General features: G+C 40.8%; 2 protein-coding genes across 2 annotated transcripts; both read left to right on the forward strand.

The window, feature by feature from the left end:
• Positions 1–31: 31 nt before the first annotated feature.
• Positions 32–15,589, forward strand: LOC145453895 (phospholipase B1, membrane-associated-like). Its single transcript, XM_080331862.1, has 12 exons — positions 32–665; positions 856–926; positions 1,256–1,352; positions 3,491–3,549; positions 3,612–3,723; positions 4,293–4,404; positions 4,461–4,512; positions 6,659–6,805; positions 7,382–7,567; positions 14,554–14,754; positions 14,813–14,875; positions 15,247–15,589. Exons 1-12 carry the CDS (start codon positions 602–604, stop codon positions 15,448–15,450), a joined length of 1,368 nt encoding a protein of 455 aa, XP_080187988.1. The 5' UTR covers positions 32–601; the 3' UTR covers positions 15,451–15,589.
• Positions 15,530–26,337, forward strand: LOC145453894 (phospholipase B1, membrane-associated-like). Its single transcript, XM_080331861.1, has 13 exons — positions 15,530–15,662; positions 15,722–15,783; positions 15,848–15,944; positions 16,316–16,374; positions 16,433–16,544; positions 16,600–16,714; positions 18,208–18,259; positions 18,701–18,847; positions 19,552–19,737; positions 21,941–22,045; positions 22,102–22,197; positions 23,213–23,275; positions 25,970–26,337. The coding sequence occupies exons 1-13, from the start codon at positions 15,605–15,607 to the stop codon at positions 26,249–26,251; spliced, it is 1,434 nt and encodes a 477-aa protein (XP_080187987.1). The 5' UTR covers positions 15,530–15,604; the 3' UTR covers positions 26,252–26,337.

Genomic DNA, 26,337 nt, shown 5'->3' on the forward strand with positions numbered 1-26,337 from the left:
GTAGATGTCAAAGGAATTCAAAACATAGGCGTTTAGTCGGCAATCAGGTCGATTTTTCATGAGATGTCTACTTTCTAAGTTATTTCCGAATCGATACGGGGTTTTTCGATGAGAAATCTTAGTGCAATTAGAGCAGTACGAGTACCTGAGTAATTCCATACTGAATCGAACGCGCATTTCTTCCCAGTAGCCTACATGTTTTGTATTCTGCGAGACCAATCGAGGCAGACAGCCTTCCACGGTGGAAATACTGTCGAAACTATCATCCTCGTTGATAAATCAACTCTTAGTGACGAGGAGCGTTACTTTCATCGCTCACGAAATAATCTTTCACTACTCGATTTGAATCATTAGAAATAATACTCGATTCAGTTCGAATAATCGAATTATTGCGCTCATCCCCGGATTGAAATTACCGGGTCGCAAAAATGTATAACCCTTCAAGATATTCTCACTGTAAACTGAACCCTACCCCTAAATCAGTTCTTCCTAATCTCGGGCGGTTATATTTCAACGATTCCCTGCCGCCGATTTCGAAGAACGGCGTTTCGAATCGATAGCGATATCGAGCTAATTTTATTTTTTGCAGGAAGAATATACTATGAAACTGGTCACCAGATTCGCATTTTTCGGTTTGTTCGGCGTATTTGCTCAGGGACATCTCGGTGAGTCGTCCTTCATTAGGAGGTAATATCGCGATCGCGGCCCCCTTCAAGTTTTGTGGGCGGTTACGCGTATCCTAAAAAATTCTGAACCGTTTCTGGCTCAATTTTGATTCAGGACATTTGATGGCTATGAAAGCTTTCTGATTACTACGAGCTTATGACTGTCTCTCTACATACTTCACTATTTCAGAATTATCAGAAGCGCAGGATCTGTGGAGAAGTCAAATGATGAAAGTCGAAGAAGCGATAGATGAGTTCAACGTAAGCGAGCAGATTTTCGAGTTTGAACGATTATCACCCCACAATTTCATTTTCACCGTCGATTTCTAGTTGAATCGTGCAACTATTACGGCATCGTATTTTCACTTGAGAATGTTCTCACTTCTGCTCAACTGGTAACCCCGGTGGTGGAATTTGTTCTGTCGTGTGCGAAATATCTGTGAAATATTGTTTACGCCAATCCTCTCGTACGTGGTGCAAAAGACCTAATCGGTCATAAGCGCCACTATTCAAATAATAATAGTTATTAATAATAATAACCCCACAATTTAGCATTGCCCCCATCTTCCAACAATTCGTTTTGTCCGCAGCTCCCGAAAATCGAGCCGAATCAGAATGCGCAACGTCAGATCGGGACGACATTCTTCGACATCAATTTCGTCGATACACCTACAGACGGACTTAACGGTAACACATCTTAAGATATTTGCAAAACTGCTAGTAGCATCAGACTGATTCGATCACTGCAAGACAATCTCAATCAATAAGACAAGAATTTCGTCTTTAAGGAAAAGTACGAGTCGGCCGGTAGTGCTGTGTGTTACCAGTATATACAAATATACATCTATAGGCCTACATGTATAGATCGTTATCTGTGTTTCGCGTGACGCGGAACTTCACGTAGCATCATATACTTGACTACTTCGATTGGATAGAGATCGAAATCGATTGTATTGTTTTAATAAACAGTGGTTGACTAGTATAACTGTATTTTATAACTGATATTATCCCACATAATGAGTGAGTAGGTTTGACCGAAGGTGTTGGCCATTTTTTTAGTAATCATCACGCAGAATTTAGAGGTGGTGGTGAGACATTTTGAAATAGAAATTTACTAATCTTCCATAATAAGGTCGGAAACACCTTAGTTAGGCTAATTAGAGCGAAATTCCAGCGATTCAGTACTTCAGAGATCCGGTGACCAATTTCAGAAATGTACATAATCCGGCGCCCCCATTTATGTACGCCGTATCAAAGACGATGGGTCGGTCTTGCCGGGTGTGTTCTTGACTAGGAAGTATTTCGCGCTGGAATCGCGCGCGATAAAACCTATACTAATGAACGATCTGATATTTGTATCTAGATATTTTCCGGATCAACTTACGGGAATACTTCTCACAGTTTTTTTTTACTTTGACATACATTAGAGTTACCATATTTTGGAAATCTGAAAAGAGGACACTTTTTCAAAATTTTCAGACTTGCAAAACCGGAGGTAAATCCTGGGAAAATGGTAAATTTATTATGTCTCAGTCGAATTTGGCCCTATATTTAACCAAAATTATCAAAAAAGAGGACGAAATCTAAAAAAGAGGACATTTGGGCATTCTCGGAGGACACTCTTATAAAAGCCGAAAAAGAGAACGTATGGTAACCCCAACATACACGTACTCCGAACAAAGCAACCCATGTTATTTAGCTTACCTACGAGGTTATGGGTCACAACACTAAACAGAATCGCTTGTTAATGATACGACAGGGAATATACTGACATTTTCATTTGGTGGCTATTTAGTTTATTTATCTACAAATAGCTCTCTCTTTTAAAATTGGTATGGGGCCACTTTTCCAGATTTATATACGCTACGACATACAATACCGAATGTTCGATCACCCTTATCTGGTGTGATGGAACTGGGTTAAGGGGGACATTGCAATCTAACGTTTTACGCGCATCAAGCACAAAAACCTTTTACATGAATTATAAGTTGTGGAAATATATTGTATACGTTGGCGTTATATTTTGCGCACAGCGCACCAAAAATTACGATATTTATTGAATTCTGTCATAACTAAAAATTGCAACGAGAACTAAGGAATATACAGAGCAGAGCCGTCGCCAACTCACAAGGCCTCGCGAGCCACTTTTCAAATTTCGTCGAGACCACGGGCCGCAAATAAATCGAGACAAAATAGGCCATATCGTTTATCAACCACGCTTTTAAAAACCCTACGTCAGTACAACTGTACAACGCCGTGCTCTCTGACCTGTGTAATGGGCATATAGTTACCACAGAAGAAATAATATTTTAATAAAGAAATACCAATACAACAAAAAGTATCATGACCATCACTTTTACTTGGAACTATTATCTTCGCACCATACCTGACGCATTTCAGTGACTAAGGAATTGATATTGGGCTAACGCGGCACGGTACTAGCTTAAAGGGTACCACGTCACAATGATCTTGCGGCGAAGCCCCAAGCTGTTTTTAAGCAGTGTCTGGGTTATTGCACGTAATATGTCCGGTCGGATGATGCGGCCCGCGTGTTGGTAACCCCTTATATAGAGCTATAATTCTACTGTAGAACAATATATCCCTATGAGAACAACTACACTTTCTGTACTGCTACGCCAATTTTATTTGGCGTCCCCATAACATCCCAGCGCCCCCATTTAGCTCGCTGAGTCCTACCGCCACTTTCAATATCCAAATGGGCCCTTGTGTGTGGGCGCATACTTGGTGATATCCGAATACTCGACTCGACCCCTAATAATCGATTCGATTCGAAGAGATGACGAAAAGCAATTTTCAAATTGCAGTTCACTCTCTCCGGCCGCAAGATGTCGACGTCGTGGCTGCGATGGGTGATTCCATAACAGTGAGTTCAAAGCTCCACGTTCCCTCCCAAGTTTCAACTTCAAACGTCCGCTTTCCGTATAGGCGGCGTTTGGTGCAGAAAGCGAATCGTTGGCGGGAATCGCTGTGGAATATCGAAGCATGTGCTTTAGCGTTGGAGGAAACGCCACCTTGGAAGAATCGATCACATTGCCCAGTACGTTCGGCCTTACTATATCCGTACGATACTTGTACAGACTGTCAGTCTAGTTAGTTCACGATCAACTAACTACTTGTTTTACTAGTTTTTGTTCTAGCCGTAGTTGAGGATTTTGAAAAGTGTTACCCCATACTTCTAGTTCTAGTTGCGTATTTTGAAATTAATTTACTTTCAGAACATCTGGAAAAAACGTGTCGTTGTGTGACGTAAACTGTGATACCGGTGTTATGATGTTTGATATTTTTGCAGCCATTGCTAGCTTGGAGTCATCACTATGTAGCCAGGGAGTGGGTTATTGGGATGGGAACCCCGCACATTTTAATCGTGAAACCCCGTAGTTCTGAAATTCTTGTTATATCCTCAATATTTCTTAGGACATTGGCAATTCAGTAATTCGTATCATCGATTGTCAGTTAGTTGAGGATTTTTGAATTTGGTGAGTTCTAGCTCTAGTTCTGGTTGCTAGTTTTAAAACGTGAGTAGTTCTAGTTCTAGTAGTTCATTTACAAAATCTAGTAGTTTGCAAAAGTCCGATCGATACGTGTCCTGACATCGTTTTGTTGCAGACATCTTGAAAAAGTTCAACCCACGATTGGTCGGCTACTCGTACGAGAACGGACCCAAAATCGACACTTATCCGTTCGGATTCAACGTCGCTGTGGGCGGGGCCAGGGCTCGGTGAGTGGGCGAGATTTTTGGGATTAAATAAATGAGCGGCATCTTCGTCGTTACAGCAACATGTTTGGACAAGCCGGCACCTTGATCGACAGATTGGAGAACGATGACGTAAGTACATCACGACCAGACATGAGCGGTCTAATGTTTTCAAACGCAAATCCTGTTGTGGATTCCAAGTCGAAGCCCAAATACAGAATTAAGTCTGTCTCACGTCAAAATTCGGTATTGGCTGAAAGTTGTTCAAAAGTCGTATGAAAATTGAAAATGATCAGAAGATTCATACTGAAGTCAGAGTTGTAGAAATTAGAGCTAGAACAAGAACTATACTCACTTTTGAAAACTAGCAACTACTACTAAAACTATAGTAGGCCTACTACTCTCTATTTAATAGTCGCTACTAGAACTAGAACTAACGAGATTTATAAACTGCAACTTACTAACTAAAATACAGCGAACTAAAGTTCTAATAAGACGAATTACTGACTTGAAAATGAGCCATGGAATTTTGAAGATAGAATCGGCATCTCAAATGGTCGTGTTTCGATATTTAAATGGAGGGATTGCGATCTGCATAAACTAGGCTCACCGTATATCCTCCGTATGAGGATTTGTCCTCCCTTTTCAGGAAATCGATAATGCCCTCCGAGGACGCCTAAATGTCCTCCTTTTTGGAATTTCTTTCTCTTTTACAGCTTTGACAGCTAGGCTAATGGGCGCAGGGTCAACTAAATATCGACATAGATGACGCGAAATTCGCAACGCGGACGTTCGGCCGAGTCTGAGTGATGACACGTGTTTTCTAGTTGTTCTATATCTATATACGCAAATGAAATAGAACTATAACTACTTAAAAACTCGTTGACCGTCAACTAACTAGATTGGTGGATTATACAAGTCTGTAGTCCAGAGGTCACCAACACGCGGCCCGCAAGGTCATATTTTGCGGCCCGTGACATGATTTTGAAATTTCAGAAGAACGCTTAGTAAAGCATTTTGAAATGCTGAAGTTGATTTCAGATTAAACATATATTGTTGCTATTGTTCAAAGTAAGCTATTCTCCTGTGCGCAACATAATTATTCCTCACTAGCTGATATGACTTCGGCGATGGTTATATCATTCCATGGAGTAAGGATGTGCTGCTATGAATGGGCATATTGCCTTGTCGTGCAATGGTCGTCCACTGCCAAGACTGAAACGCTTACAAAACGACTTCGGGCTCCTCAAAAGACCAAAAAATACGGGGAGATAGTTTCCCAGCAAATACCGCGTCTAACTAACCCCGATATCGATTTTTGGTCCAATTAAGAAGGTTCAGGTCAAGGTTCAGGCATGGGAAATCTGCGGCTGTAGAAGGAAAATTATGCGGCCATCGACACTTGTTCGATTAGGATGTTTGTTTGTTTGTTTTATTCGCACAACTTTGGCGCTTATCGCCTATAAGGTCATTTGCGCCCAGTACATCAATTTCAGTAATTTCAACGGTCTTTTACGGTCTTTTTCGTCAGATTACGGACGACTTCCATTCACGCGCTCTTCCACCATCAGTCCCTCTCGATTTTCATGCGCCCGCAACTTAGTCTTTTGATGCCATCTTTCGGGAGTTCGGCTCTCTCTTTCTCTGGGCTTTTCAAGGCGCTGTATATACAGCGGGATCGGCGATGAGGAGCCCAGATAAACCTCCGACACATAGAAACATGGCAGAGCCGAGACTCGAACCAGTAACCATTGGTGTCGTGACTGCAGTGTTTAACCAACTGCGCCACTCGCTTCCCCGACGATTAGGATGTGTTGACGGCCAAAATATGCAAATTGAATTTACGAATTGACTCCCTCATTAATGAGACGTTTGAATTTTCCTTCAAAGTATCTTGGCGCTACGCGCAGTTCAATGCGAGTTCATTTTCGATTTTAATATAGTAGCGTCCTTTGTAATCTGAGCCCTACAGTACATATACAAACGGTAGAGGAAAATGATGCTTCCCATAATAAAGTAATACCATTTCGTAATCGTGTTCCCTCATCACGAAGGAAATTTGTTTATGGCATAGGCATATGTTTGGGCGAATATCTTTCCGCTATACCGAAAATCCTGATGAAAGGTCAAGAAATACCAGTACGAAGTTCAATAAAATCTAAAATCCGAACACGGCTAAATTAAAATCCGGTTTTTAAAATACATATCCATTCTCAATTACCATCTCTGTTCAGTATGTGATGATAGTTTCACCCGCTCACGGCCAGGTATTTTGCAGAGGTCAAAGTTCGAGAGTGACTGGAAAGTAACGACGCTTTTCATTGGCGGGAATGATTTGTGTGCGATCGGACGTGACCCGGAAGGTACGACACCGGAAGTGTACGTGGCCGAAATCAAACGAGCTCTCGATCTTCTGCACGAACGAGTGAGTGTATTGTAGGACTGGGCAAAACCGAGTTCATGACTGATTTGATTCCGAATCGAATATATTATCAGAATTCGGCTCAAGTATTCGAATATCACTTCTTACGATGTCATAACCGTATGATTGATATGGAAAGTTCATATACGTGGGCCTTTTATGCGGATGCCACCACAAAAAATAAATGCCCGTTCTTCACCACATAACGTAAATTTTGTATTTATTCGACCATATCCACATAATTGGATTTATGAGGATATTGTGGGTTGACAATGGCTCTGAAGATATCTTATTTCCATGAATGTGCATAGCATCGTACAGCATGTTTTGAGGATGTGATATTTAGTTTTCAATGGCAGGTAATACGCTGGTAATAAAACGTCAAAGTATTATTCCCGCTGATAATATCACTTTCGACGGGAAGGGTCGCATAATTTCAGTACTCGCAATATTCGTGTCTCACTATACTCGAATGGAATCATCACAGTTAATACTTGATTTGGAATCGAGTACTTGGTTCATTTTACTGGACCTAGTGCCGTGAGATAGGAATAAAAAGAAAATATCTTATGTTGTCAGGTTCCTAGAATGCTTGTTCAAATCGTCGACATCTTGGAGATTTATCTTCTGCCCGACGTGTCCGACGGGTTCGGCGCAACTCCTCAGTGCAAAGAGGCACAGAATAACTTCTGCGGATACGTAGTGTCGACTGCCAGCGACCAAAAAGAGCAAGAGAGGCTGATAGCCATCAATAAGGAGTATCAGGTGACTAGAACTAGAAAGGCTGCCTCTGGACACCTGCAAAGGGCTGTGGTCGGTAACGAAGTACTTGTTTACTTGCACTAATGACTGAAGTCGTTATGAATTTACGCTATTTTTTAATTCTGCTGAACAGTTTCCTGTAATTTAGGCGAACTAAGCCTAGAAGACTACTATGTTGCTTATTTGGAAATCGCTGCTTGTACTTGTACTTGAGTAGAAATTTTCGACGCTACTTCTACGTCTACTAGAGCAGGGCTCTTCAACCGGTTGTATCGTACACCCTACGGGGTGTAACTAAATTTTATAAGGGTGTATCACTAGGATGGGGTGTTCTGGGGTGTACTAGAGGCACATTAAAATGGTTCCATGACTAGCTATCACAATTAATAGTCAAGTGAATGCTTCAGCACATATTGACTGGGTGTGCAATATCGTACAATGCTCATATCGGCTGTCTTGCAGCTTGTAAATTACATTCCTTTTGTGATGTCATAGGCAAATGCTTAGCATTTAAACGTTGGTAATAGCTCCTGTTGGAGTAGAACAGGATGGAGTTGACATTAGGGCTGGGCAAAATCGAGTACCTGGGTGATTCGATTCTGAATCACGTAATATATGCTTCAAGTCGAGTAATCTAGTATCACTCATTATGACGTCATAACAGAACGTAATATGTGAAAGTTCAAATATGTATCTTTTATGCCCCCACAACGAATATAATGCCTGTTATCCATCACATTAAATATACTTTGGTATTTTTTCGACCATACCAATTTTATTGCACGTGGTGGCATTGCTGTGGGACGATCATGACTTGGCAAATGTGCTGGTTCCAGTACGTTCGTAGCTTTGTAGTGACAAATCCAAGTCGCTTCGACATCTTCCTGTCTATTCATTGTATCGCATTTTTTGTGGTGTATTGAACTGATAAAATTGCTAATAAACCAATGATGATGATGATGATGTTTCGTATGCTACGATACGGCCAGTCAAGGTTTCAAGGCTTCAACAGTGAAAATAACTGTCGAAACTATTATCCTCGTTGATAAATTAGCTTCCAGTGCCGAGAAGCGTATAATTTCAGTACTCAAAAAAATCATCTTTTACTACTCGACTCGAATGATCACAATTAATACTCAATTCAGATTCGAGTACTCGAATCATTGTGCCCAGCCCTATAGTTGACATGTGTTCAGCTTATGCGTTTGTAATGATTTTAGAGGAAACCGCCGCAAGAACTCAAACATTTCGAATTGGTACATCCTGCGACGTGCAAGATAGCACAGTGTGGATAATTGCAGGGGCGTAGTCAGGGTTCTCGTAGTTTAAGAACCAATGTGCTAGATCAGTGGTTCCCAACCTTTTTCGACTCATCGCCCCCTTTTGAAGCTCCACGCCGATCATCGCCCCCCCAAATATTGGGAACCGATAAATGGGCATACATACTGGGATCACCGGCGAGTTGACTAATAAAAAAAGGCCACATTTTCGGTTCGACCTCGAAATTACACTTTGACAGCGAAATTTTCGTGAGTTGACTAAATAAAGTTCATTTCTCCAACTTGACTACAATCAGGACCGTAATAGCACTTCGTCAGCCCCTCCTAAAACATTGTCCTTGGGCTCCCATAGGGTGATAAACCAAACCCCAGACCCCCCTCAGCCAGTGGGCTTTTTGTCGCTACATATCAGCCAAACCCTATTTCATGTACTGTTTGGTGGCTCGACAAATTTATATAATTCATGTTTAAATCGGTCAATACGCATTTAATGCATATATATTGCTATCAATTTTTTATCCTCTCTCTGCTCACGTAATCAGATTTACCGGTAGAGCTGAGTGTGGTGTGTTGGAAAAGGTACGACCCCTAAATAATAATCAAACATCTTCGGGCGAAGCCTTTGTTATATTGATATCGTTACATGATGCTATTTCGTGACCTCCTATATCTGCTATGTCAGAAGATATGTAAATCGCCAAAACGCAACAAAGTAAAAGACGCACATGATTTCAAATTGGTATTCCTTTACTGGCAAATAATTTTTCCCTGCGCGATGACATTTGTCCTGTAGGGTTCAGATCGCCAGGACAGGAACATTCGACTCCAGTCATTGAGGCGCCTATGGACAATTAAACATATATGTATAGTATATATGTCGAAGTTTTCGGTCAGCACAAGGGCATTCCTTTTCGGGCAAGGTCTTCTCGCTGCTGATCGTTCTGGCACACTTCTCGGAGTCGCATGTTACATGGCCTATAACTTCATATGTTTTGGTGTGTCGTGGCGCAGTAATGGCCGACGCGGAAGTCTCCCATTTCCATAAATCATGAGTATTTTTGTTGGGTGACGGGTACCCCCAAATAAATATACATGACAATATTAAATCGCGCCCTGAGCGGAAAATGAAAAAGTTGCATGAATTTCGAAAAAATTATTGTATAATTTATGTTAATTCACTAAATAATTTTAGGCCTTCTTCGAACTCGCCCCCTCCCACCCACAATAGGGGGTTTGGGGTGCGTGCGGCAGTTACATCGCCCATCTATCGCCCCCTTCGTCCGTTTTCGCCCCCTTCGTTATTTTCGCCCCCTTCGTTATTTTCGACATCGCCCACATTGGGAACCACTGTGTTAGATGGTTGTCCGATAACATCGAGCCCTGATTAGTATATACCAGTGGTTCTCAACCTTTTTGTCTTCGCGGACCACTTTTGGACCTTCACAGACGTTCACCGAACCCAACGGACGTTCACTGAACCCCACGGACCCCCCGAAGTTTTAGTTCAAATTTACTTCAATCATCGTGCAATCGTCTTGTGCAAATGACATCTGTAGGCTAGTGATAAACAGCAACAAAATTACTTTTCTTAAAAATAACATCATATTATTTATGTAGAAATTGCGTTGACTTTTATTATTTCAAAGTGAATTTTGCAATTGCATTTCCTGAAATACGTGATCGTGTCTTCAAAAACCGCGCCTTCGATTTGATATGAACGACTTGCCGACAATCGATTACCATTAAGAAAGGTTTGTTTGTTTTTGATATTCATGGTATTTCGACTACATTGGTCATTTTACACCAGTCCGACATAATTCATATTTGATTCCGTATTTACAGACTTGTAGCACGGCCCATTTCTAGGCTTTTTATATGACACGGCTTATGCGGATCACGTGGTGAGGAGGAGCCTAGATAAAACTACGACACTTAGATAGGAATTCTGGAATCAACCTCGTTCGGACTCGAACCCACAATCCATTGGTGTTGCAGCTATGGATTATACCACTACGCTATCTCGCCACTCACAAAGAGAGGTGGTGGCGAATGAAATAATAACGCGTAACGCTTCCGACGACACATTTGTGTATGATTGCAACAAATATGGCAACAAAATTCACAATCAAATTTTTCAATGAGCATATAACGACAATCCTGGTCGTTTCCATCAAGCAGCTCATCTTGAATTTATAATGGAAAATGGTTTACTATATCACAGGAGAAAATTGATTGTTATAAACATTTGGAAGTCAACGTGATTGACCTTAATAATCCATTTTTCCCACCATCCACAACAAAATATGTTTAAACCGCAAAATATATGTATCAGTAGGTATCTGTAATTTTGCAGTCACAATGAGTCTGCACATTTCATCATAGACAGCCATTCTGTTGATGTGCTTTCTGGAATTGTACTAAAGCCAGCGAAACTGCCTCGTGATTTTCCTAATTAAAAAAGATACAAATTAGGTCGTCAACTATTTCGTAAATTTAAAGGCTTCACGGACAACCTGCTGAGGTACGGTCGCATGAAGCCGGTAAACAATTATTATGCCGCATTCTACACATAATTAAATTAGAGTGTGTTGGAGGCCGTCAATATGCAATTTGAAATAACGAATTGGTTCCGAAATCTTTGAGGGATTTTATTTAAACTTGAAAATTTTATTCGTTTTTATCATAATAATGAAATCTGAGATGAGCACTATACAAATGCGAACCGCAGAGGAAAATGATGCACCCTATAAAGTAAAAACTATGTCGGGTTCATGTGTGTCTCACGAATAAAGGTTTTTCTGGTACGTTTGGGCGATTCCAACATATAATTAGACTATGCCTACAATCCTGATGGGAGGTAAAAGTTAACAACATGCAACAAAGTGATTAATGAAAACCGGAAGATGCATTACCATTAATTTTGTGCCCGAAATTTTTGCAGACACCCCCTACATCAGCTCTACCGGTTAATCTGATCACGTGGGCTAAGAATTGATGAATATTTGTTGAGTAATATATGAAACAACAAATATTGTCGATGAAATTAATTTTCCAGGCGTGAAATTCGCGCTCTGCGAAAGAAAAGAAATAAAATAAAAAGTCAAATACAAAAGAAATCTAGATCACTTTTCCATGTTATAATACTTACGATTTTGATGTAAGCACTAAGCCCGCGTGGGTGTTCTGCTGCTACAGTGACGGCAAGGAACCGGGGCCTCTGAGCCGTGCATTTTCACCGGAGCTGGGGCCGGAGCCGCAGTCAGTTATTTGAGGAGTAGCTCCGGCTCCGGTATATTTCATAAGATACTATTATACATATGAAACAACCATATCTGCTGAATTCACATAATTCAACAGCAGCCCGTCGCGAAATTAAGAATCTTTGCCTCTATGGCGCCACCTTTTTCAACTAACCACGTTCCTTGGGTATTTATCAGCAGAGCAGTCATATGTTCAATGTTCAATTTTCATACATGAGCGACGATCATCGGTATGCTAGATAGGCTATGCCTCTAAGTATTGTGGGTATTCGGCATACCCACAATTTCGTCATCAGCACAACATTATTGGCCAATTGTACGGTTCGAAAATAATGATCACTATGTATTACGCAAAATGAGACATAGGATAAAACGTGATTTCGTTGCACATGTTGATATGACGAGCACGCGCCGGGAAATTCCATCTCATCGTTGCTATGAATGGGATGATCAAATACTCGTTCTTTCGAGATAGTTTTGGGGCGCGAAATTGGACAGTGTTATTGGGTATGCATGCCAATTGGAATGCATTACTGCGCATGATCGTCATTCACTCCAGTAAGGATTTTCGAGCGTAAGGGATGGCAGAAGTAGCCTAAAACGCTGTTATACTCAGCAAACAATTTTCGCCATGCGGGCCACTCAAAGCGATGTCAGAACCCCATGTTATTTTATGTTGGAGACAAATTACTGATTTGCTAGCCGATTTCCACAATTTGTAATCATCTGTTTCATCTGATTCATCTTTGTTCATTCTTCATGTCTGCTTGATACTCTAGTATTCCAAAATTATCGCGCAATGTGACTTGTAAACGAGCATAGTTTAATTCGTTACAGGTGTGGCGCAATGTGCATGGCAATATTAATCAAAACAAAAGATTCTCCGTGGCACCAATTCAGATTTTATTCGATTCGTTTCAACGGGAAAATATTATATCCAGATGAACTTGATCGAAACCGGAAGGACTGGTAACGAGTGCACCAATATCGAACTTCAAACCATTGGCTATTTGGCACAAATCGGATTTCTGTTGAGCAGGTGGTGATATGCGTCCGAATTGCTCTTACTGCAGTTACAGTTGAATAATAATCTCAAATTTAAAGATTGAATTTAGCTGTATGGCTTAATGTCAACGAGTAGAGTGCCAGTGTTAAAACGCTACATCAGAATTTTGATGCTGTACACAGCAATGGCATGGAGTAAAGTGCGTTCTAGTTCAACTATTATGTTATCGACAATTGACAAGGAGTCATTATGACACCACAAGCCGGTACGGAGGCACCTATGTCTTCGTTGCTGCATCCGATGTTACTGACGGCTGACACACTCTAGATTACTATAGATAACTAACCTACGGGTGGGTAGCTTAGTGTTCCACATAGGCCAGGGGTGTCCGAACCTTTCCGGCTAGAGGATTACAATCATTACATGCAATTGACGCGCGAGTGCGCGAGCCACTAGCCGCGCATATCGATATCGAAGGCTTCCGCTAATATGCGACAATCATTTTGTGCCTACATTTCATCGTCGACGATATTTCTGCGAGCGCAAACGCGAAATGACTTTCTTTTGTAATTACGAATATAGTTGGACTCAATCGGGTAAATTGGGCGTGTTTTTTATTTTCAGGATGGGGTATAGGCTACCAAGCAAGAAATCGAGAGACAATTAAACACGCGAATCGTGAAGAAAATTTTACTACTATTTTAGTTTATTGTAATGTACGACGATTTACTAAAAGCGTGACTGGACCCTGGATCTGCCAATGCGTCGGAACTGATATTTTAGTCTTCAACATCCCAAGAGTCGCGGACAGACTAATCAAATATTTGGTTGGCCTTGCAAGTTCACAATCTGAGTAATTTATTTTCGATAATATGAGAAATTTAGGAAATTAACTCGCGGGCCACTCAAAATCTTCTCGCGGGCCACCCCTGATATAGACAGACCCATTCGATAGATTTCAGAGCCGAAGCTGGAGCCGGAGCAGTGGTAATAATGCGACTCCGGAGCTGGAGCAAATTTATGATAGAAGAAAGCTCCGGAGCCGGAACTGGATTAATTCAACATTTACGGCTGCTCCAAAGCCCTGCATGGAACACCACAAGGCTCTCTGTGATGCGACGTTCCCAGTAGCCAATATAACACCGGTATATATCGACACACTGCTGGAATGCGGCCGTATGCTATATATGTAATTGAAATGCGGTCCTGAATAACCAAAAGGTTGGACTCTCCTGGATTAGGCTTACTACGGAATGAGTGTGTTATGTGGTCAGGGGTTTACGAGTTTTGAGTAAACGTTAAAAGGGTGTACCACGACTAAAAAGGTTGAAGAGCACTGTACTAGAGTACCAACGGTGACCACCAAAGTGTGATATCGACTCAATATTATCGGCGAGTCGCTAATAGGCCGGGCTCTAAAACGCTAAAGACTTGTGTTTCTAGGTCCAACTGCAAGCTCTGATAGACAGTGGGAGGTACGACACTCGTGATGACTTCACGGTTGTTATTCAGCCTTTCCTGAGAGATTCTGTTCTTCCTTACACTGACGACGGGCAAGTCGATGCGACTTACTTTGCTCCTGATTGTTTTCACTTCAGTGACATCGGACACGCGATGAGCGCTGTAAACCTATGGAACAATATGGTGACGCCGCTGTGTTTAAACAAAGCGATCAAAATGTCTTATATTCGTTGTTCTTCAGCTGGAACACGTCGGCGAAAAATCGACGGTTTGGGAGATCACGGATTTGAAAGTTCCAACATCGGTGCGGGTTTCAACTTTGGCCTTTAATAATATACTCGTTATGTAAATATATTATTTTATAAAAACCCGGAACTTCGTGTTTTAATACATTTACATAATGAATTATAGTAATAAAATGTATATTGCTTTCATTGCAGTAATACATTTATTTCAACTCGATGACTTTTCGCGTGCCTGTCTTTAAGAGTTAAGGAGTTAAAAATGAAACCAATATGGCGCAGTTTGAATACAAAACATAAAACTCGCATTGGAACATTGGAAATTACAAATTTTGAACCATATCGTACTATAGTAGCAAAGCAAGCCTATAAAGTCATTCCGGCAATTGCTGCTGCTCCACCAATGACGTCAAAATCAGCCTCCGTTTTTCAGGATCATCCTTTCATATTCACGTCGAAGAACAGCCTCCCACCCACCCCCTTCCCACCGCCGGAAAATAATCCGGATCCGAACGACTCTGGAACTGAAGCGTGGCTGATTTGCGTGATCGTAGTCTTGGCGGCTTGTGTCGTAATAGAGGGCGTCGTTCTCTTCGTTGTTCGGAAGAGAAGGAGAAAGGATTCAGCGATTCATTGACATTTTGCTATTGTTGCGTCACGCCGTCGTTGATTTCGTGATAGCCAAACGGAACTATATTTTTTCCTTTCAAATCAATGTTGTCATAATTCATTTATTGAGTTGTGTTTCAACCGCATGTCATTCTCTTTCTTGTCAGTACTATCTCTTAATTATGAATATTTACTTTCTGCTCGTGACGATGCTGCCGTTTTCCAGTGGCACAGGCTCCGGTAAAGTTCAAGTCCAGCGCTTTTTAAGCTATCCATCAATAATTGTGTTTTGTTCGAAGGTGCGAAACAACTTTGGCAGCAACAAATGAAAAAACTCGACGAAATGATAGCAGAATATGTGGTTAGTGACGTCATCGATTTGTGTTTCTACTGACCCCGCCCGAAGACTGTCGATTGATTGACAGGTCGAAGATTCGGCGGCGAAACAAACAAGAAGAATCGGGCTACCCTTTTTCGACATTGGGTTCGAAAATGACGTCACGCAGTTCGAGACCACAACAGGTAAAAATATCTGTGTTCGTTATTTGCCTAAACAACTTGGAAGAATACTCCAAGGATCGTGCCTATATTCCGGATCCTCTGAACAGGGGATAGTATGGTATGGTATGAAACAGGAAACTTCCATGTTCCACTCCTGCCTCACTGGTGACATGCCATAGGAATATTCTTCCATGTCATATTGGATACATTTAACACACTTTCTCAATTATGCAATATGTCAGATGCTATTCTATTTTTCGTGAGTGGGAATTCTCCAGCGTTTGGATTCCAATTATTTTGGATCAAATTATCCATTGAAAATCCCTTTATCATTCCATTCCTAATTTATCTGTGGCATTTGCTAGCGATAAAGTTTTCGTATGACTTTCCAGTTCACAGCTTGCGCCCGCGAGACATCGACATCGTCGCAGCAATGGGGGATTCCTTGTCTGTGAGTTCGATAAGGTCATTTCGCACTCGTGTCGTCACATCCGTCACTCGATTTTCAGGCCGCTAACGGAGCGGGCGCGACCACTATCGCAGGTCTAGCGCTCGAGTATCGAGGAATGTGTTTCAGTGTGGGAGGAGATGCCGAAGTAGAAGATTCGATCACGATACCGAGTCAGATTTGTTGAGTTTCAATCTTCGTTCCGCTTTTCCATCTTCTTGTCTTCAGATATTTTGAAAAAGTTCAACCCACGCGTCGACGGATATTCAACCGGAGCCGGAGTCCCAGTCCTGTATCAACAGAAATACGGATTCAACGTAGCCGTGCCCGGAGCCAGAGCAGAGTAAAGCAATTACGACACATTTATTTCGTTATTGTTCCACACCCATTCTTACGTCAGATTCAACATGCGAGCACCTATTTCGAACCTTGTTTAAATACTTACCCTCTCTCTTCCGTCTCCCCTCTCTTTCTCTCTCCGTGTATGTCTGATATTTTCGAATTTGCTTTCTATGTTGTCCTTATTCGTCACGTGGCCAGACTTGACATGCCAGTTTCTATTTATAACTACATCAAATTGTTAGCATAACGCGAAACAAATACTTCATATTACTAAATCTTTTCGACTGACTCTCATCAGTAGCGAACGTCGGTGAAAAGGTGAATCAAATTCGAAATGAAGGAACTATTTGTCTGTATGATCTAATAATAACAAATACAAACAACTAGTAGACTGGCAAGATACGACAGTAACGACACATAACAAATGGTAACGAGTATATTTCGGGAACAAGAACACATAGCATTAATGAAATGTTCCAAGAGTGTAGGGGTGTTCCTTCTGGCGACAGACAATCGTCTTTCGCAGCTTTGTGGTCGCAGATTCCAGGACCTACGGATGAACAAAGCGAACGACCACGATCAACTACAGAACATTGACTTTCATTGTAATGATTAGCACATTGGCATAAAAGATGCTGTCCGTTAGCCGAATTACAAGCAGTAACTTGATCATAATCCCGCAGTGTGGCAACACAGTGCGATGATGAAGTTGGGGAAACAACATTAGCTATTCTAATTGTCCGTAGGACATACTGACGAATTCTTTGCTGCAAACGCTGATATATCCGACCTATACCATCACATAGACACGTGTATTGATAGATTATGTTGCTTTGATTTGTCACAGGTAGCACGTAGCATGCCCCTTTGCGTTGCAGGCATCAGAGAATTTTGCATGACGATTATCCATCCGAGGTTGTGCTTGTGGAAAACAATAGCTCACTGATGATTTAATTTGTTTTTCAAACATGTACGACACTTTCTCAATCCGAGGAAGATGCAAATAAATAAGACGTCTCCCAGGTTAGAAAGGTTTATCTATTCTAAAATTTTTGGGTTTACGATAGATGATCATTTAATGATATGATCGGGGTAACCATTTGGCAGGAAGATTGACCGAATGTTCTACAATCCAGAATCAATTTTGACGCCATTGCAAATCATCAGTGCCCTTTGCACCAGAGGTTTTACCAAATTAACTGTACGGTTTTCTGGGCAAAATGAATCGCACAAAATATAAAACATTGCGAATTTGATTCACCCAATTACTGACGTTTGCTGTTGATGAGAGTTAGAAGAAAAGCTCTTAGCGAATAAATTAAGAATATGAAGTTAGTGTTTCGCTGAAGGTCTGTACCACAAATGGCTGGTACAAAACGTTTATCTGCTGACTTTTCTCTCAGTCTCTCCTTCTCTCATGCACGGAGTTTTCCACTTTTTTTTATTGATAAAGTGATATTGAAGATCCGTACTGAAAGAGAATGTAATTTCCAGCGACATGTTCGGTCAAGCTCAACGTCTCATCGATCTCCTCCAGTCAGACCCGGTAAGTGAAGCAGAACGAATCTAAAGGGTGCGAAATGATTGCACAATATGCACAGAGTATAAATAGCACGGTACGATTATATTTATAATTCTGTACACATACAGCGTGAATCTTGATCCTCAAGGAATTTGGCTCAATTCTAACATGTGGAGGCGATGTTATTAGTATAGCTGCGCCAAATGACTGAATTTCCCACCATACAATTGTTTTCAAATCCATAATTTTCTACTGCAATAACTTCGCTTCAACGGGTTAAAATAATTCAAAATTTCTTATAAATGTTTTTCTGGACAGCCTGACAATATCATAGGGTAGTCAGTAAAATTTGAAAAAATGAATAATCCCAAATTGTATACCCTCCTGCATGTTGGTAGGGAGTAAAATTTATTTGGTAGTGTTTTATAGGAAACATAATCCGCGACTTTCTTCTCTTCTGTTCAGCGAAGTAATTTCGAGTCCGACTGGAAACTGCTTACTCTGTTCATAGGCGGCAACGATTTGTGCGCGCTCGGCCGTGACCCGGATGGGGCGTCACCCGAAGCATATGTGGCGGAAATTGAGAGGGCGTTGGATCTGCTGCACGAGGAGGTTAACGTGTAAAACAAAATTACAATTGAATAAGATATTCATATTGAAATTAACCCGAAGTTTTTCAGGACTAGAGTTGAATGTGAGCAACTAGTAGAGAGCTTAATATAACTTTGTATATCAGCAGTTGTATCGCAAATCCAATACCAGCTTATAATGTTTAAACTTCAATGTGTCAAAAGTAAGTAGTTTTGCCCAAAACTGTTCAAGTAAAAGTTGGAGTAGAAGTAGAAGTGAAAATAGATAGCTACAAACCACCCCTAAAAAATTCAAATGATCTCAGAAACTAAGAAGTATACACCCTAATAGGAAGATCAATACCATACACCCACAAAAATGATGTTCAAAACAATGGGGAATTGCATGATCATGAAATGTCGACGAAACCAGGTGTAAGAAGTATAATGATCATGTATGTCATTACGTCAGGTGTTTTCTGCATTGAGCATTGAACTCTGCTCGTTTAGATTATTCTACATTTTAGGCCAGTGGAGTCGGAATTAGTAATACGGCTGTTGATAGACAAAGTTCTTTTGAATTCACTACTAGTTGCCAACGATCTCCACTGGCGAGCATTGGCCGAACATTTTCGGGTTTATCCCAATAATAATATATTGTTCAATTGTATATTGATGTTTCGTACCTCTAAGAGCCACTTCAAAATAATAAACTCGACTCTAAGATCGGGATTTCAATTTTGGCAGGTTCCGAAACTGTTCGTGAACGTTGTTGACATCCTCGACATTTATCTTCTGCCCTACGTCGGATACGGGTTCGGTAGCAGTCGGGTGTGCAGAATCATGCAGAACATATTCTGCAGTCACGTGGTCGACACCATGAATAATACCGAAGCTCAGGACGAACTCAGGGCGATCAACAAGCAGTATCAGGTGAAATTTTCAAGAAATCAAATCGCAGAAAGCAAGCTGTTAGAATCGGTATATCCTGGAGGTGGTCAGTAACGAAGAACTTCTACTTTTTTGGAGTATACTCACTTTGCTTAGCTTTTCAACTGGCTATATTTTCTGACTGCTAGTTGAACAGTTCAGAAAAAATGACATTTTACACTATGAAATTTGTATATAAGCACTTAGTGTTAGCTCACATAACCAGTGGTGGTCAAAGTAGTCAAGAAAGCTACTCAAGTAGAGTAGAAAAAGCGACGAAAAAATCTACTCACGTACGAGTAGAAGTACTTCTTACATAGACAACCTAAAACTACTTGAAGTAAAAGTAGAATTGACTGACTTTAAATCTACTCAAGTAAGTAATTAGTTTTGAAAATGATCTTAATTCGTTCGTATGGATTGTCCAAAGGTTCAAATTGAGCTATGCGAAAGGTGCCGAGCTTGATTCATATTGATGCATACCAGGAGGTATCCATTTTCGACAGCATAACCATTCGTCCGCATCATGGTATGAAAATGATGGTATTGATATGGAAATGCGATACTAATCCTATTTTTACTCCTCAAACAGCGCGTTTTAGAAAGTATCATGGTATGGTGCACCCCCCCATAATATAAGGCCCGTAGTTTAGTCCAAGAGCAAAACGGAGAAGTTGTATAGGATACGGTGTGAACACTTAGCGCTATTAGTAGCCTAAACGTCAATAAAAAAATATGGTGGATTGTAAAAATGCCATATTGTGGAGCTTTATTTCCAGAAATTAAAGGCTTTTATACTTAACGTGTATGTTGTCCAGACAAAAGAACTGATATTAGTTAAAACTCAAAGTATATTATACTTGGAATTGAAAGCAAAATATAAATGCTACTTCTAAAAGCGGAAAACGTATTCCATGTCTATAGTCCAGAAAGTTTCAAAGGCGGTATGCTAAAACAGCTCTAAAACTAAAGAAAAAAGTCAGAGTCCAATTTTCCAGATTTGGACAAGCCGTGGACTGCTAGATTACATGATACGTAAATGCTAGATTGGGCAACATCAGTTTAAAACGTTATGATTGGCCATATATACTGTGATCAAATGTCTCATATGGGTGAAAGGCGACAATGCGATGTGAACGGAACCACGCCAACCCGCTACCTAAATTATATTCGCCGATACTTTTGTGAAATCATACTGGTTACTCCGTATCCACTGAGCACGAAGCGCGACGAAAATTATGGGCTTTACTCAACTTTTATGAAAATTAAATGTTGATACTCCGTGAAAACAGCCCCGAAATTCCTCAGGCTACCTTCCTGATTGGAAGATTGAACTACTTCTACTTGACTAACTGAAAATACGAGAAGTAAGTAAATAGATCATAAAATATTACAAAGTAGAAGTAGAAATAACTAAAATCAGATCTACTTGAGTAAGTACCAGAAGTAGAGGAAGACTACTTGAGTACTTCGAAAAAGTAGAAGTACTTCGTTACTGACCACCTCTGCACATAACCAGCGACTGCATTACTATATAACTGGTTTATGCGACTAGAGCAAGGGAAATTATAGATAAATAATCTACGGGCAGATATGCAACTCCCGTCGTCACATTTGCTTGCCCGGGTGAATTGACTGCTCAGCAATCCAAAAGCAACATAATTGCTAATACCATTGCTGGCTACCCGAGCGCTCAAATTAAATTAAGTTGATCTTAGTAGAAAGCCACTGTCGCGATGATTCCGAAAATATATATTAAAATATCATCAGGTCATTGGAACCACCCCGAAATAGCCTTCGAAGTCTTCAAGTTGAGAACTCGGGTCGCAAGCTATGGGATTAGCAATTATGTTGCTTTTAGATTTCTGAGCAGTTACAAGCAAATATATTTCACTGGGGTGTTGAAACATCCCAGGGTAAAAACGTATGGTTAAAACACTGAATTGTTGCGTAGTAACAGAATTGCAGCAACGCTATATCGCAGCAACTACCACTGATCTCATAAAACTCACAAGAGTTATAATTTCAGCTTAGTTGAATTGTACAGTATTTCGATACAAAACGACCGAAGCAGTTGGGCTATAGTTAGAACTGCTGAATAGACATTGCCATTCTAAATCGTGTACCTAGACTATTTCAAGTGTTTTAAAACACCTTTTGTATTAAATCCAACCCCAGCGATAATATTCACGAATCACATTTGCAGGTTCAACTGCAGGCTCTAATAGACTCTGGCAAGTATGACACTCGTGAAGACTTCACTGTCGTTATTCAACCTTTCCTTAGAGATTCTGTTCTGCCTTACACGGAGGTGGGTTTTGCCTCTCTTTATCAGAAACCACGTGACCGCCTCTTATTTGTCCGCAGTTCGGTGAAGTCGACGCGACCTACTTTGCTCCTGATTGCTTTCACTTCAGTGACATCGGGCATGCGATGGGCGCCATCAATCTATGGAACAACATGGTGACGTCATGACTCGAGACTTGTACAAACTACGAGATATTCAAAACTCACAACTAGAACTAGAACTATACTTACTTTCCAGACTAGTAACTAGAACTATAGTACGATCGTTAAAACCCGCTACTAACAACTAAAACACAACTAACTAATGACTGATAATACCAATTTCTGGATTAAGAAGGAGCTAAGAAATATTAGATATGACATGGGCATTTCGAACTGGGAACGCGTTTTGAACTAGGAATAAGAGGGGTTTCGACTCTCAAAATCCACCCCTGTCTACGCCACTTTTATTAGTGATGACTAGGGCAAGTTTTTGCAACTTTTTTCACAGCTTTCGGCAGCTTCCTAAATACCCAGAGGTTGTGTAGTATGGTGTTTTAAGCTGTTTGGAGGAATCTTATATTGCAACGTTTCTTCGTTTTTTTTGGAAACAACTTTTTGCAAGTTTTTTTCGATTTTTCATGCAAATACAACGTTTTACTGGTAATATTTGGGACTATATGTAAATAGATCACATAATTATTTCACTGTCGTTTAAATTTGAGGTCATTTCTGATTTGACGTTCATTAAGGCTAGACCGCCGAAAATCATATTTCCATTGGGTCAATTTTTTCAGGCTATTGATTCAGTTGAAGTCGCCAACACTGAGTTTTGCTACAATGTCTTGGATACGGATAGATTCGAGTATGTCATACCATAATAATTTCAAGGAACTTGTCCATAAATGTACCTATTTAGTACAACTTTTAAGAAAAATAAATGCAACTTTTACAGCAACTTTCATGAAAAATAAGTGCAACTTTCGATGGATTTGACTCCAACCAAAATTTGCCCTAGTGTTGACTCTGAGCTAGCAATGGCTGCAAGAACAACGCAAGTAGAACTATCACTATACTAAAATAATATTAGTTATAGTTGACATCAATTAACTAGTCTGGCAGTTTGTACAAGTCTGCAAGATTTGAGTTTGTTAGTGAATGATAATCACGATTCTGTTTCGTCACTTTCCAGCTAGAGCCGGTGGGCCAGAAGACTACAGTTTGGAGCATCACGGATTTGAAAGTGCCAACAAAGGTGAGCTGTTCAATATTTGCTTAGTATCTGCATTCGTAGAAATATCGATATCGGACAAACCCGGCCGACATTTTGCAATGAAGTCATCACTACTTCAGCATGCAACACTCGGACTTGTGATACTGAAGCATGCGAGTTATAGTCTGGGGGTCAGTTAACTCTTGCGTAAGTATTCGTGTCAGGTACAGAGCTAGGCAGTAACTAAGTGCTTCTACTTTTCTCAAGTACCCAGGTACGTATTTCCCTACTGGTCCTACTTACACGAGTGGTTGTGATTTTAAGCAACATTCACTTCTTTATAGCAGTGTGCATTTTTTAGGCGAAACCATGTCTACAGTACTCATCTTTTAGTTACCTCGAAACCGTTACTTCTAGTACAGTGATTCTCAACCGGGAGTCCCCGAAGCTACCTCGAAACCGTTACCTCTAGTACAGTGTTTCTCAACCGGGGGTCCGCAAAGCATTTTCAGGGGGTCCGCGAAACCTCTCAATTTGCGAAATGATTGATGGCCTAATTTGTATTTACTTTAATTAGGGAAATCACGAGGCAGTTTCGCTTCATAACTGCTAAACTTTCACGACTCACATCAATAACATGGCGTTCTGAGATGGAACATCGTACTGTGCAAACTCAATTTACTTGCCAAATTCCCAAGAGCCTACTGATACAAACGTATTACCGTTTAGGGATGATTTTTGGGTTCGTGGAAAAATTATAATACAGTGTTGTAAGGTCAAACAGGGTGACTTCAAAATGTATGCAAAACATTTCGGATTTGTAGTTATCAGTCTCAGCCTAATTAGTGAACAGTCGTTTGGAATCGAAATTCCTGATTTGCTTTCGTATGAATTGAAACCTTGCCACGGGATCCATTTTCTCCTGTAATATACATTACCGCTATTCCAGAAAAACTTGAAGTTGAGCTCGGGGTGTTGTCACATAACAATGACAGTAGGCTGGATGTTCATTATTAAATCTACTCCGCAATTTCAGTGCCATGTAAGTTGCGATCATAGCTAAAGGTGTTGTCGAAAGCATTACGCGTTAATATTACCTTCGCGACCACCTATCTTTGTGGAAATGTATTTTCGGCACTTGTTTATGTCAAATCGACGGCGCGGATTTCAAAGACACGGCCGCGTATTTGTTCCCGATTTCAACGTACAGTATGATGGTACTTCCAAGAAAGTCATTTTGTTGCTGTTTATCACTAGCCTAAAGTTATAATTGACACAAGATAGCTGGCCGTTGCACGGTAACTGAGCTAAATTTGAACTAAATCTTGCTTTGGTCCGTGTCGGATCAAAAGGGGTCCGCGAAGACAAAAAGGTTGAGAACCACTGCTCTGGTACTTGATGATTTGTATGAATGAAGCGGAAATCAACAATTCGTTTATTGGTCACACGTAGAGGCAGACAAAGCATTAAAAATACGGTAGGCTACTGTTGCGAGATAGGCCTAATTGAATTGCAATTGCGCAGGGTTGTAACCAAGTCACAAGACTCCGAGTCACAAGTCAATCTCACTTTCATAGTTTTTACTCGAGTCAAGTCGAGTCATTTTCAATTCACCACCGAGTCAAGTCCGAGTCCAAGTCATCGAGCCGGGGGTCGAGTCCGAGTCATGGTACTATGACTCGAGTCCGAGCCCAAGTCATTGTGTTGACGGTCCAGTTTCTAGTTCGTTTTGTTAAACCCACTTTTTCTAACTCCGTTTGGTGATATCGAATGATTCGCATTCATAATATACTAATATTTCTCACTTTTAGCAGTTTCTGGTCGCATTTTCAAGTACCAGTACCAATAGACTCAATAGGGTGGTTACTTTACTATTCTTCTAAATTACAACGAAATGTCGGTCTTCGCCGTCTGAGCCTCGAGTCCTATGACTTCGTTTGAGTCATGCGCAATGAATCGAGTCGAAGTCGAGTCAATACAACCCTGCAATCGCGCTATAATGTAATAATTGGCGATGATCGCATGATATTTTATGCTTCGAGGTTACTTGTATTGCACAGTATTTTGATACCAAGGAATTCAACGAATACCGTATACTACTAGTGTGTAACACTATAGGGCTCCAACAGTACAGCATTGCTTCAAATACAGTGTTAAGCCATTCCGTTCTAGAAGATGGACGCAATTCTAATTCTGTACTTCTGAAAGCCTATTTAATGTTTTATACCAATACCGAGAAAACGTTTACCGAGAATGAACATTACCGAGAATGCCATTGCCGAGAATTGATATTACTGAGAATTGGCATTACCGAGAATGGACATTACCGAGAATGGACAATACCGAGAATCTAACTTCTGAGACGGACGTTGTAGAGAAATATGTATCTAAGAATCGCCACCGAATGTGGCAACGCCGTGATGCACATACACATGACCTGTACATATGCATAACATGCCTGCATTGCATAATTTACATTCTCGGTATTGTCCGTTCTCGGTGGTGACCATTCTCGGTAGTGTCCATTCTCGGTAATGTCCCCCACTGTGGTGTCCATTCTCGGTAATGTCAATTCACGGTGGTGTCCAATCTCGGTAATAACATTATCAGTTATGGTTTTCTCGGGATGACTGGACACTGAGGACACCCAATTGATGATATATTTTGGAATTACTGTTGGAAGTTGTAGTTGAAATACGTCACATTTTGATCCAGACGGTACCATATTTGTTGCAGCAACGTCCTTATCTCTTCACGAGCAAGAACAGCCTAAACCTACCCCCAATTACGACCACTCTCTCGCCCGACACAACAACGGACGTGTCTACAACGGAAACTATGATCCCTGTCTGGGCGATCGTCGTCATGGCAACGCTTACAGTTCTACTGGCAGTTGAAGCGCTCCTGCTCGTCTGTCTGGCTAAAAATGGTGGGAAACGGACTGAAGACGATTTGAATCCAGATTCCAAATCCGTATACGTCAACCGAGCCGTCATAGATGACAAAGCGAAGTTGTGAACGTTTTCATTCATTGATATCAATAATATTCCATCTATTACTATCTTATATTTCATAAATATTCATCACTTTTCAAACCATTTTAA

Source organism: Botryllus schlosseri, chromosome 13 (genome assembly GCF_051294905.1).
Source record: "Botryllus schlosseri isolate E-star chromosome 13, Bs_hap1, whole genome shotgun sequence".
Taxonomy (NCBI): domain Eukaryota; kingdom Metazoa; phylum Chordata; class Ascidiacea; order Stolidobranchia; family Styelidae; genus Botryllus; species Botryllus schlosseri.